General features: G+C 41.3%; 1 protein-coding gene across 2 annotated transcripts in view; it reads left to right on the top strand.

The window, feature by feature from the left end:
* Positions 1 to 18,961, top strand: part of AP3B1 (adaptor related protein complex 3 subunit beta 1) — a 516,639-nt gene that overhangs the window by 378,128 nt on the left and 119,550 nt on the right. For both annotated transcript variants that reach the window (XM_033929417.1, XM_033929426.1), the window contains exon 23: positions 10,255 to 10,486. In XM_033929417.1, the coding sequence (XP_033785308.1) occupies positions 10,255 to 10,486 (232 nt within the window). The remainder of the gene's footprint in view (positions 1 to 10,254; positions 10,487 to 18,961) is intronic.

Genomic DNA, 18,961 nt, shown 5'->3' with positions numbered 1-18,961 from the left:
TGTGGAACACGTAGACAAACATGATTTAATGAGACAGAGTCAGCATGGGTTCAGCCAAGGGAAATCTATCCTCACCAATTTGCTTAACCTCTTTGAAGGTGTGAATACACATGTGGATAAAGGTGAGCCGGTTGATATAGTGTATCTATATTGTCTGAATTCAAGAGGGCTTGGGATAGGCACGTGGGATTAGAGAATGACACGGGGAAAAAATCTGTCCCCGTCACCGCCCCGTCCCCGGCCCACAATCCTCTGCACCGCCCTGTCACCGCCGTTCCCTTCACCGCCCCGTCACCGTCACCGCCATCCCTTTCGCCACCTTGTCACCGCCACTGCCTTCCCATTTACCACCCCGTCACCGTCCCCGCTGCATCCATATAAGCCTTAGTACTATAATATTTAGCTTATTCCTTTCTTATAAATCAAAGTTCCTGCTACTGAACTAGAGAAAGAGATGTTCAGCTGGCAGGGCTTTGTTTATAAATTTTTATCAACACAACTAATATACTACTTTATCCTAAAGCAAAAAATAAATAAATAAATAGAATTTTTTTTTCTACCTTTGTTGTCTGGTTTCTGCTTTCCACATCTTCTCATTCAATTCCTTCCATCCACTGTGTGTCTTCTCTCTGCGTCTTCCATTTGCTGTTACTGTGCCTCTCCCTTCACCTCCCCCCCCCCCAATTGGTCTAGCACCCATCTTCTTCCCTCCGCTCCCCCATAGTCTGGCATCTGTCTTCTTCCCACTCTGTCTTCCACATTTCCCTTCAGGGTCTGTTTCTCTCCACCCTCCTTCAATATCTGTCCTATTCCTTTCCACCACCACCCTTCCCTCCCTCCTTTACCATCTGTTCCTTTCTACCACCCTTCAGCTCCTCTCGCGTGGCCTATCTATCTACCTTCCTCCCTCTTATTTTCATGGCACGTTACAATGTAATTTCTGCAAGCCACTGGAGCCTGCGAGCTTTGTCCCTGTCCCATCCCCACAAACCATCTCGCTTCTGTGCTCCTATTTTCCCCATTTCTAATATCTCCCCTATGTATCTGCCATTGCCCCCCCCCCCTGTGTCCATATACCATCCCCATGGCATGTCCCCTTTATGTCTCTGTCCCTATGCCCCATGCACATAATTTCCCCTTTTTCTGTTACCTTCCTGTGTCCAGATTTCCCCTATCTTCCTCTTCCATACCAGTGTGTCTCTTCTTTTCAACCCCATCTAGCTTTTTTCCCTCTTTCTTCTCCCCTCCCCCCCTGCTTCTAGCATCTAGCTCACCTGCCTGTCCTTCCCTTTCTTTCCTGCTGTGGGTTTTTCTTTCCGTCTTCATCCCCTTGGCCCAGAATCCTTTTCCCTTTCACTCCCTCCTTCCAGTTTGAGCCGGGAACATGAGCGATCGCACGGTCCCCGCAGCCCCCACCTGCCTGCCCAATCGATCCTAGTGTTTAGCCAGCTCTCTCCCTTCTCCTCACCTTAGTTTGTAGGTTTTCTTTTTCGGCGACCTGCACGCTTTCCCAAAGAGCCGCGCACGCGCGGCTGCTCAGTGTTCAATCTTCTGCTCTGCTGCAACTTCCTGTTTCCGGTTGCGTCAGAGCAGAAGATCGAAACTGAGCAGCAGCGGGTGCCCGGCTCTTTGATAGCGTGCGGGTCGCCGAAAAAGAAAGCCTACAAACTAAGGTGAGGAGAAGGGAGAGAGCTGGCTAAACACTAGGATCGATTGGGCAGGCGGGTGGTGGCTGCGGGGACTGCGCGATCCTTCATGCCTCACTGCGGGGACAAGACCATTCACCGCTCCACAGGGCGATGAATGGTCTTGTCCCCGTCCCTGCAGTGACTGCTATTTTTCGTTCCCCGTTTCGGCGGGTTACCCACGGCTAAATGCGGTGGCCGCGGGTAAATCGCCACCGTGTCATTCTCTACGTGGGATCTCGCGGAGATGGGCAGACTAGATTGGCCATATGGCCTTTATTTGCCGTCATGTTTCTATGACAAAGTTCCTCATGAGAGGCTCTTGAGAAAATTAAAGAGTCATGGGATAGGAGGCAAAGTTCAGTTGTGGATTAGGAATTGGTTTTTGGATAGAAAACAGAGGGTAGAGTTAAATGGTCATTTTTCTCAATGGAGAAGAGTAAACAGTGGAGTGCCACAGGGATCTGTACTGGGACCGGTGCTATTTAACTTATTTATAAATGATCTGGAAATTGGAACGACTAGTGAGGTGTTTAAATTTGAAGATGACACTAAACTGTTCAAAGTTGTTAAAACACATGTGGGCTGTGAAACATTGCAGGCAGACCTTAGGAAATTGGAAGACTGGGCGTCTAAGTGGCAGATGAAATTTAATGTGGACAAATGCAAAGTGATGCATATTGGGAAGAACAACCCAAATGACAGATACCGGATGCTAGGGTCCACCTTGGGGGTTAGCGCCAAAGAAAGTGAACTGGATGTCATTGTAGACAATATGCTGAAAACTTCCACCCAATGTGGAAGCAGCCAAACAAGCAAACAAGATGCTAGAAATTATTAAATTATTATTAAACAAGACTAAAGATATTATAATGCCTCTGTGTCACTCCATGGTGCGTCCTCACCTGGAGAATTGCGTTCAATTCTGGTCTCCTTATCTCAAGAAAGATATAACGGCACTAGAAAAGGTTCAAAGAAGAGCGACCAAGATGATAAAGGGATGGAACTCCTCTCGTATGAGGAAAAACTGAAAAGGTTAGGGTCCTTTAGCTTGGAAAAGAGAAGGCTGAGGGGAGATATGATTGAAGTCTACAAAATCCTGAGTCGAGTAGAACAAGTACAAGTGGATCAATTTTTTACTCCATCAAAAATTACAAAGACTAGGGGACACTCGATGAAACTGTAGGAAATATTTTAAAACCAATAAGAGGAAATATTTTTTCACTCAGCGAATAGTTAAGCTCTGTAACGCGTTACCAGAGGTTGTGGTAAGAGTGGAAAGTGTAGCTGGATTTAAGAAAGGTTTGGACAAATTCCTGGAGGAAAAGTCCATAGTCTGTTATTAAGACATGGGGGAAGCCTTCTTGCCCTGGATCGGTAGCATGGAATGTTGCTACTCTTTGGGTTTTGGCCAGGTCCTAGTGACCTGGATTGGCCACCGTGAGAATGGGCTGTTGGCTTGATGGACCATTGGTCTGACCCAGTAAGGCTATTCTTATGTTCTTATGTTAACATGGCCTACTATTTTTCCATTCTCTTTCCCATGATATCAGCCATCCAGGGACATGAAGAGTTCGTGTTTTTGATCCCTATGGCAGCTCTGCCTGCACACTTTATTTAGAAAGAAATACTGTACATGGGTGAGAAGCAGTGATGGGAATCAATAAAACACTCCATTTCCTTCAATATTTTTCTGGTTTCCTGACTAGTCTCACTGCTATGCTGGGGGTTGAGGAACATGTAGAAGAATGAGAGACTGAGAGGAGAGGAATCTGAGAAAGAAGTGGAATGAGAGAGGTCAGAAAAAAGCAAGGAGCGGGAGAGGAACTTTGCTAAAGGATAGGAGTCTAATTTAGGTGGGATGCAAAAGAATGTGTCTGAAAGGAAGAATAGATGGAGAAAAGAAGAACCTGAAGGAGAAGGCACATGGCAAGAGAGATGCAAAAGGTATGAGGCTGAGAGGAAAGTGAGTGGGATAAGGAGAAATAAGAAAATGAACAGAAAGAGAAATGAGCAATAAAGAAAGGAAAGGTTGAATGTATATTAATTAATTGTATAGCCCTAATTGTCTGTATTTTGTTTGTTTAGGTTTCTTTGTAACCCATTCTGAACTCTCTGAGGAGGACGGGATATAAAACGAATTAAATAAATAAGAGCAGAAAGATAATAGGGCAGAAAAAAAAGCTGAATACTCCAGCATTTTCTTTCTTCTTCATTTCTATCTCACATAACCTCACCTCCTTAAGATGATGATGCACCCATGTTAACAGTTACAAGGGATTACTTATACTTATCATCTTTTAAACCATCTGGGGGTTTCATGTGATAATCTTTCTTATTTCCAAGAATTTTAATATTCCTGAATCCTAATGAAAAGAAAATGGGGTTCTCTAGCTGATTTCACCTTTAACATGCCACATAACCGATCATGCTTGTTTTTGAGAGGCATATAGATTTTATCATTCAAAAATGAATTTTATTAATAAAATAAAAAGACTTCAAATGTAATTACAACCGGCAGCTTTAAAAGTGTCAGGAAACAAAACATAATTGTTTTGTTAGATTAATTTTCTTTCATTTCAAATATTAATGTTATTTCCTATTGCAAGGTTTGTTCTTGGCCATGTTTCAGATTTCCTATTTTTTCTTTTCATTTCCTTTTTAAATATTAGCGTTCAGTCATTTTGAATAGCTACATTCTAAGAAGTTTCATGACTTTAATCTTAATCTATAAAAAGAAAAAAAAAGCAGACATGCTCAGTCATAAAGCAACGATTAGTTATTAGTTTGTATCCTATAAATCTAACTTGAGTTGATAATATGGTCCATTACCAGCTAACTGCAGAGAGTATTTTTCATTTTACACTCTTCAGTTACTTTTTAGTGAAGTGTTAAAAAATATGAAGCTTTTCTCCTCTCTAAAATTGCACGCTATCTGTCTGTTATTAGGGAGATAACAGCTTTTATAAATGTTTCAGTAAGCGTTAAGTAGACAGTTATGTGCACTCTCATTCCACGCTTATTTGCTTACTGTAATAAACTGATAAAATATGTGTGGTTTGTCTCTGTCTGTACAGGCACCAGAAGTCACACAGATTTCTTATAGAAATAATGTTGTGTTGGCAGAATTGATTGTTTATTTTCATAAACCTTCTAAAGGTACAAAAATGTTTCTTATTACTTAACCATTTGTTAGATAAAATACAGTTTGTAATCGTTTACTTCAGTGTTGCCAGAAAGTTCTTCTGCTGTTGACTCTTTGAGGAGCAGGAATTTTTTTTTAGCATTAACAGTATTGCTAGTGGACTGCTTTACAGTCTGAAAAATGTCAGTGTATTCTGTAAAAGTTCAACCCCCCCCCCAAAAAAAACTATATTTTCAATACATTTTCTATAGTCTGTGCTAAAGTATATTCTCCATATTGCCAAAATAGTAGAAATCACTTAGAAATCAGGATCTAATCTAATTAGTAATCTTATACTCCATTTATTTTCAATTCAGATTTAATGTGGATTACAAGAAGAAAAGCCCTACATTAAGGGGAACACATATATTTAAAAATTATTACACAAAGAACTCCTTTTACTAAGCTGCACTAAGGCATTAACGCGCAGAATAGCCATGCGCGCTAGACCTTAACGCCAGCATTGAGCCGGCGTTATTTCTAGCCACCTAGCGCACGGTAATATCCTGCGTGCACTAAAAACGCTAGCACACCTTAGTAAAAGGAGCCCAAAGTGTTAAAATATCAAGAATAGCATTTATAAAAAAAAGTAGGTCTTTAAAGCTTTATGAAAAATAATATATAAACCTTGGCTTCTTATTTCTAAGGGAAGACTAAGGGCTCCTTTTACAAAGGTGTGCTAAGCATTTTATTGCACACTAATCACGCACTAAACACTAATGCGTGCATGTTAGTCTTTGAACGTGTTAGCGTTTAGCACACGCGTGCTAAAAATACTTAGCGCACCTTTGTAAAAGAGGAGGTAAGATTTATTTCTAAGGGAAGACTGTTCCATGTCTGAACAGCCTCATAAGAAAATGATCGTACCAGTCGATTCTTCCTAATTACTCTAAATACATTTGGAAATTAAAGTTTAAAACTACTTACTCTGTGTAGTAATAGAATTAGCTGGAACACATAAGAGATGTAAATCCTGTATCTAATTGGAAGCCAGTACAATTTACGCAAGAGCAGTGAAACTCTTTCAAATTTTCTAGCCAAAGAGATTAGTCTAGCAACTGTATTTTGAAACAACTGTAATCTAGTAAGAACCTTTTCACATATTCTTAATGTCTTGCTTATGTTGGCCAGATTCCAGGCATATGGCACACCAAGATAGAAGGGACGGAGTCTGGAGTTGGCAATAGAGGAGAAGAGTACAGATAAGAGATGCGTAATGGTTATAGCTACAGCTTCAGTACCCTGAGGTTGTGGGTTCAAACCCCATGCTGCTCCTTATGGCCCTGGGCAAGTCACTTAATCCTCCACTGCCCTAGGTACATTAGATTAATTAATTTTTTTTAGTTTAAATTAATTATTTAAATGGTCCTTTTTCTTAGATATTTCTGGGCCAGAAACCCAGAGCCCTACCCGGTAGTGTGCTTAGGTTCCATATACTGGAGTCTCCATCAAAGCTCACTCCAACCCATCTTAACCATCTTAGTCATCGAAGCCCTCCCCAGCCTGTCCTCAACTGAATATCCATATACGGGACAGGGGAGGGAAAATGCTTGAGTACTTGATTTGTAACCCGTGCTGAGCTCCTTTAGGAGGATGGGCTAAAAAATCTAATAAATTAATAAATAAACTTATCCGATGAATCGAGTTCCCATGGAGGAGTATAGGGAGAAATAAGAGAGGAGAGATACTTAGGAGCTGCAGTATGAATGCACTTTTAAGTTAATAAGAGGTGTTGACCTTATGTGGAAATGGATAGTGCAGTGACTTTAGGAGAGGGGTAATATGAGCATAGCGACACTGTCAGAACATAAGTGCAGCAGAATTTTGAATGTATTGAAGAGGAGAGAGAGATGGTTTAGTGCAAGACCTGTGAGAAGAAAGCTGCAGTAATCTAAGCAACAGGTGATAAGAGTGTGAATAAGGGTTTTGGTAGTGTGCTCAGAAAGTAACAAGGTCAGATTTTAGTGATGGTATAGAGCAGTGGTCAGCAAACTGCAGCTCACGAGCCGCTTGCAGTTCTTTAGCCACTTGAGTGCGGCTCGCGGCTCGTACCCAACCTGCTTCCCTTCCTCCCTGCCCTCCCCCAAGCCACTGCCGCTGGGATTCCCACCGCTGCAATCCGGGAACAGACCGCCGCCGAGTTCTCCCTGCTTCCCCGCTGAAGTGCAAGGCCGAAAAACTCTCACCACCCGACGTCAATTTTGACTTCAGAGAGGAGGTTCTGGGCCAGCCAATCGCTGCCTGGCTGGCCCAAAACTTCCTCTCCGACGTTAGAATTGACGTTGGGTGGCGAGAGTTGGTCAGCCCTACGCTTCAGCGGGGAAGCAGGGAGAGCTCAGTCAGAACTCGGCGGCGGCCTGTTCCCTGATGACGGCAGTGGCAGCCTATAGGCACTTGTTCAGGAAACAAACAAAATCAAGGAATGCATATTTCCCAGTCATATTGAGGGTAACTTTTATAAAGAGGAGCTTTATTTTAAGTCAACTTTATATAAAGACAAATAGTTGCCTATGTGTGTTTATACTAGTGGAGGGAGGGAGAAAGAGAGAAAGGGGGGGTCAGGGAGACAGAAAGAAATAAAGAAGGGAGACAGACAGAAAGAAAGGAGGCATGGAGAAAGAAAGAAATGGGGGAGAGAGAGAAAGGAGGCATGGAGAAAGAAAGGGGGCATGGCGAAAGAAAGAAAGGGGGCATGGCGAAAGAAAGAAAGAAATGGGGCATAAAGAAAGAAATCCAGAAAGAAAGGGGGCATGGAGAGAGAAAGAAAGAAGGGGCAAGGTGAAAGAAAGAAAAAGTTGGTGGAAGGAATAAGGTCTGGAGGAGAGGATGCATACAAGAGGCTGAAAGAAGGGAAGAAATATTGGATGCACAGTCAGAAAAAAAAGTGCAATCAGAGATTCATGAAATCACCAGACAACAAAGGTAGGAAAAATGATTTTATTTTCAATTTAGTGATCAAACTATGTCCATTTTGAGAATTTATATCTGCTGTCTATTTGTTGCACTATGGCCCCCTTTTACTAAACTGCAATAGCCTATGAGCATCAAGCGCAGCGCAGGGCATTCAGTGCAGCTCCCTGCGCTAAAAACCATTATCATGGTTTAGTAAAAAGGGAGGGGGTATATTTGTCTATTTTTGTATAATTGTTACTGAGGTGACATTGCATAAAGTCATCTGCCTTGACCTCTTTGAAAACCCGCGGAATATAAATGATAATTAACATTTTCTCTGTGTACAGTGTGCTTTGTGTTTTTTAAAATTTTATTGTTGGTAGATCATTTTGACTTGGCCACGAAGGTAAGGGAGAGGGAGGGAGGGAAGGAGGGAGTGGAGCTGCTGAAAGACATCTAGTAATCCTTGCAGACTTGACTGTGCAGGGAATTATTTTTGTAAAATCATGCTTTGTTATATGACTGGCATTATTTAGACTTTTAATTTCTATGAATGAATAGAATGGAAATGACATAAAATTGCTTGCTTGTTTTTATGTGCATGCGCTGAAGGGAAGTGGAGAGAGAGTGGGCTGAGGACACTGAGGGGAAATGGGGAAGAGAGAATGGTGCGAAGACGCTGATTTATAAATTGACAAGTGTGCAGAATATTGTTTCTTTTTATACTTTAATATAATAAGTTCAATATAAAACTATTCGAGGCTTGTGTGGATGGGATCAGATGGTTTACGGGGACCGAGCTCATGGGGGAGTCAAATTTTTTCCCCGTGTCATTGTCTAGGCTCTGCCACGAATCGATTTTGAATACATGCAGGCCTTTTGTGAGTGTAATAAATTAAGTGGTATATTATATCTTGTGATCTGTAATCTGTGTTTATTTATATTTTGGCTAGAGTTTTTATGTCATACTCTTTATTATATACTGAGTTTTATAGTTTTATTTATATTGTTTAAGACTGATGTTGCTGTTTTAGTTTCATGTATAATATATTTTAAGTTTGCTATACCTTGCCTTTTATGGAAATATGACTTTCAGATAAATTGAATGACATGCATTTCTTTTAATGTCAACTGGAACTATGGCCCAGATGCACTAAAGCCAGCGATCGTCACTAAACCTATCATAACAGCTTTAGCGACGATTGCATTTGTCGACATGATACAGAAAACGGCTTACCGCCTGGTTTTCTGCATGATCGCTCATTCCCCAATCCAAAAAAGCAACTGGTCAAGACCAGTCGCTCACTTGTCTTAACTTTTTTTTTTTTAATGGACACAGATGCTGTGCATGTTATACATGCACAATATCTGCTACATTAGAAAGAAAAAAAAAGCACCCTCCCCTGCTGATGAAGTCCCTCCCCATGAATCACCATCATGAACTGACCCCCTCCCCGTAGTAGTGAAAACGGCAGAAGGCATGCCCTCTTCCTTCTGCCAAGCTGATGCCCCCTGTATGAAAGAAAATTGGGAGGAGGGAAGCCCCCCTCCCTCATGCTAATGGATTTCCCCCAAACCATCCCCTCCCCCCAAAAAGGCAGGAGGGATGCCCATTCCCTCCTGCCACCAGATGCACCCTCGTACCTTTTAGGGTTGGAAGGAGTAGGGCAGCACAGTCCCTCCTCCTTCAAGTTCCGCTTATCCTAAATGGCGGGCTTTCCCCCCTCGGTGCATCATGTGATGCAAGGGGAGGGGCCTAAGGCCCTGATTGGCTCAGACACTTAAGGCCTCTCCCAGTTGGGATGGTTCAGGGTGCTCCGTTGGAAGGAGGGAGTGGGTTTCCTTTCTGCCTATTTTCTTTTGTGGGGGGGAGGTGTTTGCGTCGGCACGTCAGAAGGTGCCAATTTTCTTTCACAGAGGGTGGTCGGCACAGCAGGAGAAAGTGGGCATTCCTCCTGCCAATTTTCTTTCGCGGGTGGGGGGGCGACAAAACAGGAGGAAGTGGGCATTCTTCCTGCCGTTTTCCCTGCGGGGGTGGAGAGGGGGGTCAGTTCACAATGCCAGTTCATGGGGCGGACTGTGACCGGCGGGGAGGGGGGGGTGCTTCTTTTTTTTTTTTTTTAAATGGGGCAGATATTGTTCCTGTGTAACACACACAGCATCTGTACCATTAAAAAAAAAGAAAAAAAGGTTTCCTGCCCCGAACAGCTGAGTGGCAGGAGGCTTTCCCCTGCATCTCAGCTGTTTGAGCTTCCTGTGCCGGCTCTGTGCATGTGTGAGAGTCGCTCTCACAATGATCAATTGGAGGCCGAGTTTGGGGATTACGACGAACAAGCACGTGAATCGTTTGCATGCAAACTTTTTAGTGCATCAGTAGCTCTTTTTAAATTGGCCCAAAAAATTGGAATGGTGCAGACTGATTCTCTTAGTGCATCTAGCCCTATGTTTGTTACTTTAGCTATATTTTCTCAGTTACTTGTCTTTGTTCCACAGGTCAGCAACCCAGTCTATGTGCCCATGAAGACTCATGAACTTCTCCATCGAATGAGTACAAATGGCTTAGCAGCCCAGTATCATTTCCCAAGACAGCCATGCATTTTTGGAGAACAAATGGTGTCGGTACAAATAACATTCACCAGCACAGCTGACCAAAAAATAGAAAATATTCACATAGAGGAAAAACTATCACAATTGGGTGTAAAGATGCATGCCTTCATCCCTATAGGTAATTTTTTCTGAAATCATTTACTATTATTTTAACAATTAGGACAGACTTTTTAAGCTGTAATACAAGCAATTAGCATGTTATAGCTTGTCAGTTACCATGCTTCAGCCTTATTAATGCCAGAAAGCTCAGAAGTAAAAACTCTTTCCAGTTTGTTTATTGCAGCATAAGGCCCAGTTCTCAACTAATATATATATATTTTTTTAAGTTTAGTTGTGTTTAAAACACAGGGTAGGCAGTTTTCAAACTGATCTAACTTACCAAGAGGGGAATTTTCAAAGGCATTTCTGTGAGTAAAATGGTAGTGTGCCTGCAGAAATGGGCTTCTTGATTTTTTTCCCATCAAATAATTCAAAAATCAAAACAAGAAGTAGATATATTGGACAAAATAGAAAGGAATAAGACAAAATCAAATAAGAGAACAGACAAATAAATGGGTAATAGTTCTGCTTCAAACCTTACCCAGTGGTGCAAACACTTTTGAATTATGCAAAATGTTAGTCAGTTTTGAAAATCTAATAATGATTTGCCAAGGTTATTTTCCATTGACCAGGATGGAGCAGAAAAAATAAATAAATATGCGTGAAAGGCCATTGAAATAGAAAACTAGCATAAATGTTTGTTTCAAGGTTCATCAATGAAGGACTGATTTATTTTTTGTCAATTCAGGTAAATCATAAAGAACTCAGCAGAGGTATGGAGGCCCTAATTCCATAAATGGTGCCTAACATCTAGGTGGCTTTGAGTGCAATTGTCAATAATTCATTAGGCACCATTTATAAAATGGCGCCTCAGTCAAACCACACACACAACCTGCCCAGAATCCACCACTAACCACGCTTACTTTCTAATTGGCACCTTGGAGTAGACGCTTACCTCAAAGTGGTAGGCGCCTACCAAATTAGGAGGTAGTAAGGGCTCTTCCGATAATTCTGAGGGTATTCAGTTGCCACCTTTTCACTGTCACATTCCAAAAGTAAATAGCCCACAGTTAGAGTGTGCAGACGGCAAAACTAACGCAGGACACTGATTGTACATGCTGTACTAGGCTGTTAACGCTGCATTAGGTGTGCTTTAGTGCCTAATGCAACTTAGTTAAAAGGCCCCATAGTATGCATGGGGCAGTCTCACTAATGCTGTTTTGAAAACTGATTATGTTTGCTTATTTAAAACTGAACACTTGTATTCCAAAAAGAGAAACTTAAATATGCAGATGTCTTATTATCATTTGATATTCAATTACTTTCTCACATTTTGTGTCAGAATTGCTGTCACCTATACCAGGAATTTATAGTTGTTTTTATCCATCATAATTTAGAGCTTAATTTGTTATCAAAAAGGAAGTAGATCTGTGGAGTTGGGAGAGGGGAGCCAAGCCAGGGGCAGGAGCAAGTAGGGGAACTAGATTAGCAAGCATAATGACTGTTCTCTGCTCTTCTCCAGCTCATCTCCTCCCCTCCTCTTCCCTTTAAGCTGCCTAGAAGAGAGGAGTTAGAGCAGAATACCTTGCTGCTCTGGAGTCTGAAAAGGAATAGATATTCTGTTGCCTCTTGTCTTTTCTCTAGTTCCAGACTAGTATGACATTGTGGCAAAGTATATCAGCTTAATAATCACTTTTCTTAAGACTGGATAGCATATAGTATCAGTTGCATATCAACAAACATTATTTTAATACTTATAAGCAATAATACATAATAGTACTGTATTACCTGAAATTGAAATTAATATATGATATTTAATGAAACATAATGAAACCTCAGAGAGTGCTAGGAAGGTAAAATTCCTAGACGTCATAAGTGACAGCTTCTTGGAGCAACAGGTCCAGGAACCAACAAGAAGGAGAGCTATTTTAGATTTTTCTTTAGTGGAATGCAAGGCATAATACAAGAGGTAATTCTGTTGGGTCCGCTGAGAAAGAGTGATCATAATGCAGGGGTGTCAAAGTCCCTCCTCGAGGGCCGCAATCCAGTTGGGTTTTCAGAATTCATCCCTAGGAGAGGAAGGACCAAAGCTTGAGATCCCAAAAATTGCTGGATCCGTGACCACTAGGAGGCATAAGGTAGTGGTAGTTGGCGATTCCCTTCTGAGGGGTACAGAAGCATCCATCTGCTGACCAGGCATGATGTCATGCGAGGTATGCTGTCTGCCTGGTGCCAAAATCCAGGATGTTACAGAGATCTTGCCGAGACTAATCAAACCAATCATCCAAATTGGCACTAACGATACTGCCAGGTACCCCTGCGGACATGTCAAAAGTGGCTCTGGAAGAGAAGGTGAAACAGGTGTGCAGGTGATATTCTCATCCATCCTCCCTGTTGAGGGTAAAGGCCAGGACAGAGAAGCTCGCATCCTGGAGATGAATGTGTGGCTACATGGATGGTGTCGAGAGCGTTTTGTCTTCCTGGACCATGGGATGATTTTCCAAGGGCTGCTGAGCAGGGATGGTGTGCATCTATCAAAGAAGGGAAGTGTCTTTGCCAGCAGCCTGGCTAATCTACTGAAGAGGGCTTTAAACCAGAAGTGATGGGGCAGGATAATCAAAGCTCCCGGGTGACTATAAGCCCTCAGGTAAGTAAATCACTGAATACCTCTATACAGATGGGAAAAGGGGGCAATGTCTGTAAAGCAGTATATACTAATGCTCGAAGTATGGGAAACAAGATTCTGGGTCTAGAAGCTGTGATGAAAGAAGACAAGTTGGATGTAGTGGCAATCACAGAGACATAGTTCACAGAGAACCATGACTGGGATGTAGTTATACCGGGCTATAATCTGTTCAGGAAAGACAGGGTAGGAAAGAAAGGAGGGGGGTGTAGCATTATATGCTTGCACAATATATGTTAAAGATCATATTAAAGGCACACAATTGCAGGATCTGCAAGCACTGTGGATCAGTTTGGAAAGAGGAAATGGTAAATATATTTACATTGGTGTGATATACAGACCTCCTTCACAGACGGATGAAGTAGATAGAGATTTAATAGCAGACATTCAGAATATATAGAAAAAAGGGAAAGTCTTACTATTAGGTGACTTTAACATGCCGGATGTTGATTGGGGTATTCCTATTGCGGGGTCTTCTAGAAGTAGGGAAATCCTGGATTCTCTAGAAGGAGCAGTTGGTAATGGAAACCATGTGGGATGGAGTCATACTGGACTTAGTGCTTACAAATGGGTAAAGTGTTTCTAATGTTACAGCGGGTGATCATCTGGTATTCAGTGATCACTGCATGATATGGTTTAATATTAAGATGGGTATAGAGAGGGCTCATTCAAAAGCAAAGGTTCTAGACTTTTAAAAATCTAACTTTGTTCGGATGGGGGTTTAAAATCAAGGAATTATTGTCTAGATGGGAATGCCTGGAAGGAGTGGAAATGTCCTGGATAAAACTGAAAGGAGTGTTTGTAAGGGTGGCAATCCTTTATTGTGAGGCAAGTAAGTAAAAGAAGAAAAGAAGGCCGCTTTGGTTCTCAAAAGTAGTAGCTGAGAAGATAAGGAATAAGAGGTTAGCTTTCATAAACTACAAAAGATCACAGAAAGAGGAAGACAGGCAAAAATATCTGGAAATGTTAAGAGAGGCTGGTTGAGTAGTCAGGAAAGCTAAGATGCAAAAGGAAGCAAAAATACCTGACATGGTCAAACGGGGGACAAGACATTTTTTAGATATATTAGTGATAGGAAGAAGTGCAAAAGTGGCATTGTGAGACTCAAAGATGATGGGGAAGAATATGTAGAAGCTGATAAAGAAAAGGCCGAATTGCTTAACAAATATTTCTGTTCTGTGTTCATGGCTGAAGCGCCTCAAGTGGAACTGCAGAAGATAAACGTGAATAGGGATGGAGGCGTAATAGACCCTGATCCATTTTCAGAGGGTTGTGTTTGTGAGGAGCTAGCTAAAATAAAGGTAGACAAAGCGATGGGACCGTATGATGTACATCCAAGAGTGCTGAAGGAATTTAGGGAAGTACTGGTAGGTCCGCTGACTGACCTTTTCAACGAGTCTCTAGTGTCGGAAGTGGTACCGGAGAACTGGAGAAGAGCGGATGTGGTCCCTCTCCACAAAAGTGGAAGTAAGGAAGAAGTAGGAAATTATAGGCCGGTAAGTCTGAATTTTGTGGTAAGCACAATGGTAAAGTTTCTGGAATCCTGTGGATTATAGGATTCACTAGAGGTAGGTCTTATCAAACAAATCTGATCTATTTCTTTGACTGGGTGACCAGAGAATTGGATAGAGGATGTGCACTAGATATGATATATTTAGATTTTAGCAAAGCCTTTGTCATTGTTCCACACAGACGTCTAATAAATAAACTGAGTACCCTTGGAATTGGTCCCAAAGTGACAGGCTGGGTCAAGAACTATTTGAGTTGAAGGCGACAGAGTAGTGATCAATGGAGATCGCTCTGAGGAAAGGGATGTTACCAGTGGTGTGCCTCATGGTTGTGTTCTTAGGCCTGTTCTTTTTAACATTTTTATAAACGATATTGCTGAAGGGCTGTCAGGTAAGATTTGTCTCTTTGCAGATGATACCAAAATCTGCAATAGAGTAGATACACCAGATGGTGCGAATAATATGAAGAAAGACCTGGTGAAGCTTGAAGAAATTTGGCAGCTAAAATTTAATGCTAAGAAAAGCAAGGTCATGCATTTGGACTGCATAATCCTGAGGGAACAGTACAGTTTAGTGGGTGAAGAACTTATGTGCATGACAGAAGAGCGGGACTCGGATGTGATTGTATGTGATGATTTTAAGGTGACCAAACAGGTTGAAAAGGTTATGATGAAAGCTAGAAGGATGCTAGGTTGCATAGGGAGAGGTATGGCCAGTAGGAAAAAGGAGGTATTGTTGCCCCATATAAGACTTTTGTGAGACTTCATTTAGAATATTGTGTACAATTCTGGAGGCCTCACCTTCAAAAGATAAAAAAGGATGGAGTTGGTCCAGAAGAAGGCTACTAAAATGGTGTGTGGTCTTCATCATAAGGCATATGGGGACAGACTTATAGATCTCAATCTGTATACTTTGGAGGAAAGGCAGGAGAGGGGAGATATGATAGAGACATTTAAATACCTACGTAATGTAAATGCACATGAGTCAAGTCTCTTTCATTTGAAAGGAAACTCTGCAATGAGAGGACATAGGATGAAGTTAAGAGGTGATAAGCTCTGGATTAATCTAAGGAAATAACTTTTTTACAGAAAGGGTGGTAGATGCCTGGAACAGTCTCCCGGAAGAGGTGGTGGAGACAGAGACTATGTCTGAATTCAAGAGGGCCTGGGATAGGCACGTGGGATCTCTCAGAGAGAGAGAAAGAGATAATGGTTATTGTGGATGGGCAGACTAGATGGCATATTTGGTCTTTATCTGCCATCATGTTTCTGTGTTTCTACTGTAGCGGCGTTTAATTTTCAAAAGGGCGACTATGAGAAAATGAGGAAAATGGTTAAAAAGAAGCTAAAAGGATCAGTTACAAAGGTTAGGACTATAAACCAGGTGTGGATATTATTTAAAAATACCACCGTAGAAGCCTAGATCAAATGTATTCCACGTATTAACAAAGGTGGAAAGAAGAGGAAACAAAAGCCAGCATGGTCAAAAGGTTACATGAAAGAGACTGTTGAAGCAAAAAAAAAAAATCTTTTAAAGAATGGGAAAAGGATCCAAATGAAGAAAATAAGAACAGACATAAGCACTCCTCCAGCCCTCTGAGCAACTAAGATGGTTAAGGGGCTGGAGGAGTTGCCGTACAGCGAAAGATTAGAGAAACTGGACCTCTTCTCCCTCGAACAGAGGAGATTGAGAGGGGACATGATCGAAACATTCAAGGTACTGAAGGGAATAGACTTAGTAGATAAGGACAGGTTGTTCACCCTCTCCAAAGTAGGGAGAATTGAAAGGGGATAGATTCCATACGAACATAAGGAAGTTCTTCTTCACTCAGAGAGTGATAGAAAACTGGAACGCTCTTCCGGAGTCTGTCATAGGAGAAAACACCCTCCAGGGATTCAAGACAAAGTTAGAGAAGTTCCTGCTGAACCGGAACGTACGCAGGTAGTGCTAGTCTCAGGGCACTAGTCTTTGACCAGAGGGCTGCCGCGTGAGTGGACTGCTGGGCACGATTGACCACTGGTCTGACCCAGGAGCAGCAATTCTTATGTTCTTATGTTCACTGGCAAGTTAGATGCAAAGCATTGATAAAGGAAGCTATGAAAGAATATGGAGAAAACTTGGCAAAGAGGCAAAAATTCATAGTAACAATTTTTGTACGTACATTGGAAGCAGAAAACCTGTGAGGAAATCTGTGGGACCTTTGGATGATCAAGTAGTAAAAGATGCGCTCAGGGAGGATATAGCTATGGCGGAGAGACTGAATGAAATCTTTGCTTCAGTCTTTATGGAAGAAAAATTAAAAGCATCCTGAACCAGAAAATTTTTTTAAGGGTGATGATGCAGAGGAACTGAAAGAAATCTCGGTGAATCTGAAAGATGTACTAAGCCAAACTGACGAGTTAATAAAAGATAAATCACATGGACTGGATGGTATATATCCCAGGGTACTAAAAGAGCTCAAATATGAAATTGCTGACCTGCTGTTAGTGATCTGTAAACTGTCTAATTGTCTAGTACCTGAAAATTGGAGGGTGGCCAACGTTATGCAGATTTTTTAAAAGGGTTCCAGGGGAGAACTGGGAAATTACAAACTGGTAAGTCTGACTTCAGTGCCGGGCAAAATAGTGGAAACAATTATAAAAAATAAAATTGTGGAACACGTAGACAAACATGATTTAATGGGACAGAGTCAGCATGGGCTCAGTCAAGGGAGATCGTGCCTCACCAATTTGTTTGACTTCTATGAAGATATGAATAAGCATGTGGATAAAGGTGAACCAGTTGATATAGTGTATCTAGATTTTCAGAAAGCTTTTGGCAAAGTTCCTCATGAGAAACTCCTGAGAAAATTAAAGAGTAATGGAATATGAGGCAAAGTTCAGTTGTCGATTAGGAATTGGTTATTGGATAGAAAACAGAGTGTAGGGCTAAATGGCTATTTTTCCTCAATAGAGGAGGGTAAATAGTGGAGTGCCACAGAGATCTGTATTGGGACCAGTACTATTTTAAATTATTTATAAATGATCTTGAAGCTGGAACAACGAGTGAGGTGAGTAAATTTGCAGATAGCGAAAAATTGCAGGCAGTCCTTAGAAATTTGGAAGACTAGGTGTCCAAATGGCAGATGAAATTTAATGTGGACAAAAGCAAAGTGATGCATATTGGGAAGAATAACCCAGATCATAGTTACCAGATGATAGGGTCCTCCTTGGGGGTTAGCGCCCAAGAAAAAGATCTAGGTGTCACTGTAGATAATACAATGAAACCTTCCAGAAAATGTGTGGCGTTGGCCAAAATATAATACAAGATGCTAGGAATTATTTAAAAGGGATGGTTAACAAGACTAAGAATGTTATAATGCCTCTATATTGCTCTCCATTCTGGTTTCCTTATCTCAAGAAAGATACAGCTGAACTAGAAAAAGTTCAAAGAAGATGACCAAGATGATAAAAGGGATGGAATTCCTTTTGTATGAGGAAAGACTTAAAAAGGGAAGGGTTTTTCAGCTTGGAAAAGAGATGGCTGAGAAGGACATATGATTGAAGTCAACAAAATCCAGAGTGGTGTAAAACAAGTAGTACAAGTGGATCGATTTTTTACTCCATTAATAAATACAAGGATGAAGTTACAAAAAATACTTTTAAAACCAATAGGAGGAAATATTTTTTCACTTTGAAAATAATTAAGCTCTGGAACACATTGCCAGAGGTTGTGGTAAGAGCAGATAGCATAGCTGGTTTTAAGAAAGGTTTGGACAATTTCCTGGAGGAAAAGACCATAGTCTGTTATTGAGATAGATACGAGGGAAGCCACTGCTTGCCTTGGATTGGTAGCAAGGAATGTTGCTACTATTTGGGGTTTTGCCAGTTACCAGTGACCAGGTTTGGCTACATTGAGGACGAGCTACTGGGCCAGATGGACCATTGGTCTGATCCAGTAAGGCTATCCTTATGTTCTTATTATATTTTTTATGATTTTATAGGTTTTTCTACAGTTTGAAGGCTAGTATAATATATTTGTATTGTGATATATATACTGTATATAATATTTTTTGCAAATAGGGACAGGTTTTCTAAAATGTGTCTAAAACAAGCTTAGAAATAATCTAAACAGTTTAAACGTGATATTAGTTACAAATCATATTGAGGGGTATTAGTGTGCATGAATGGAGACCAGGATTTGTAGGCTATCCATGCATAACAGCTGTCAGCTACCACAGATACAGGTTTACTACATTTTTCAACACGTGATTGAGCCATCGGGTAACTAATCAACTTTTCATGGACCAGGTGCAGATCTTATGTAAAAAAATTCAATTTTTCTGAACACAAATTTTGGTGCAGATCTGCTTTGCAATGAATAT

Source organism: Geotrypetes seraphini, chromosome 1 (genome assembly GCF_902459505.1).
Source record: "Geotrypetes seraphini chromosome 1, aGeoSer1.1, whole genome shotgun sequence".
NCBI lineage: Eukaryota > Metazoa > Chordata > Amphibia > Gymnophiona > Dermophiidae > Geotrypetes > Geotrypetes seraphini.
Note: the sequence above shows the minus strand (reverse complement) of the source record. Positions and strands in the feature narration are given on the sequence as shown.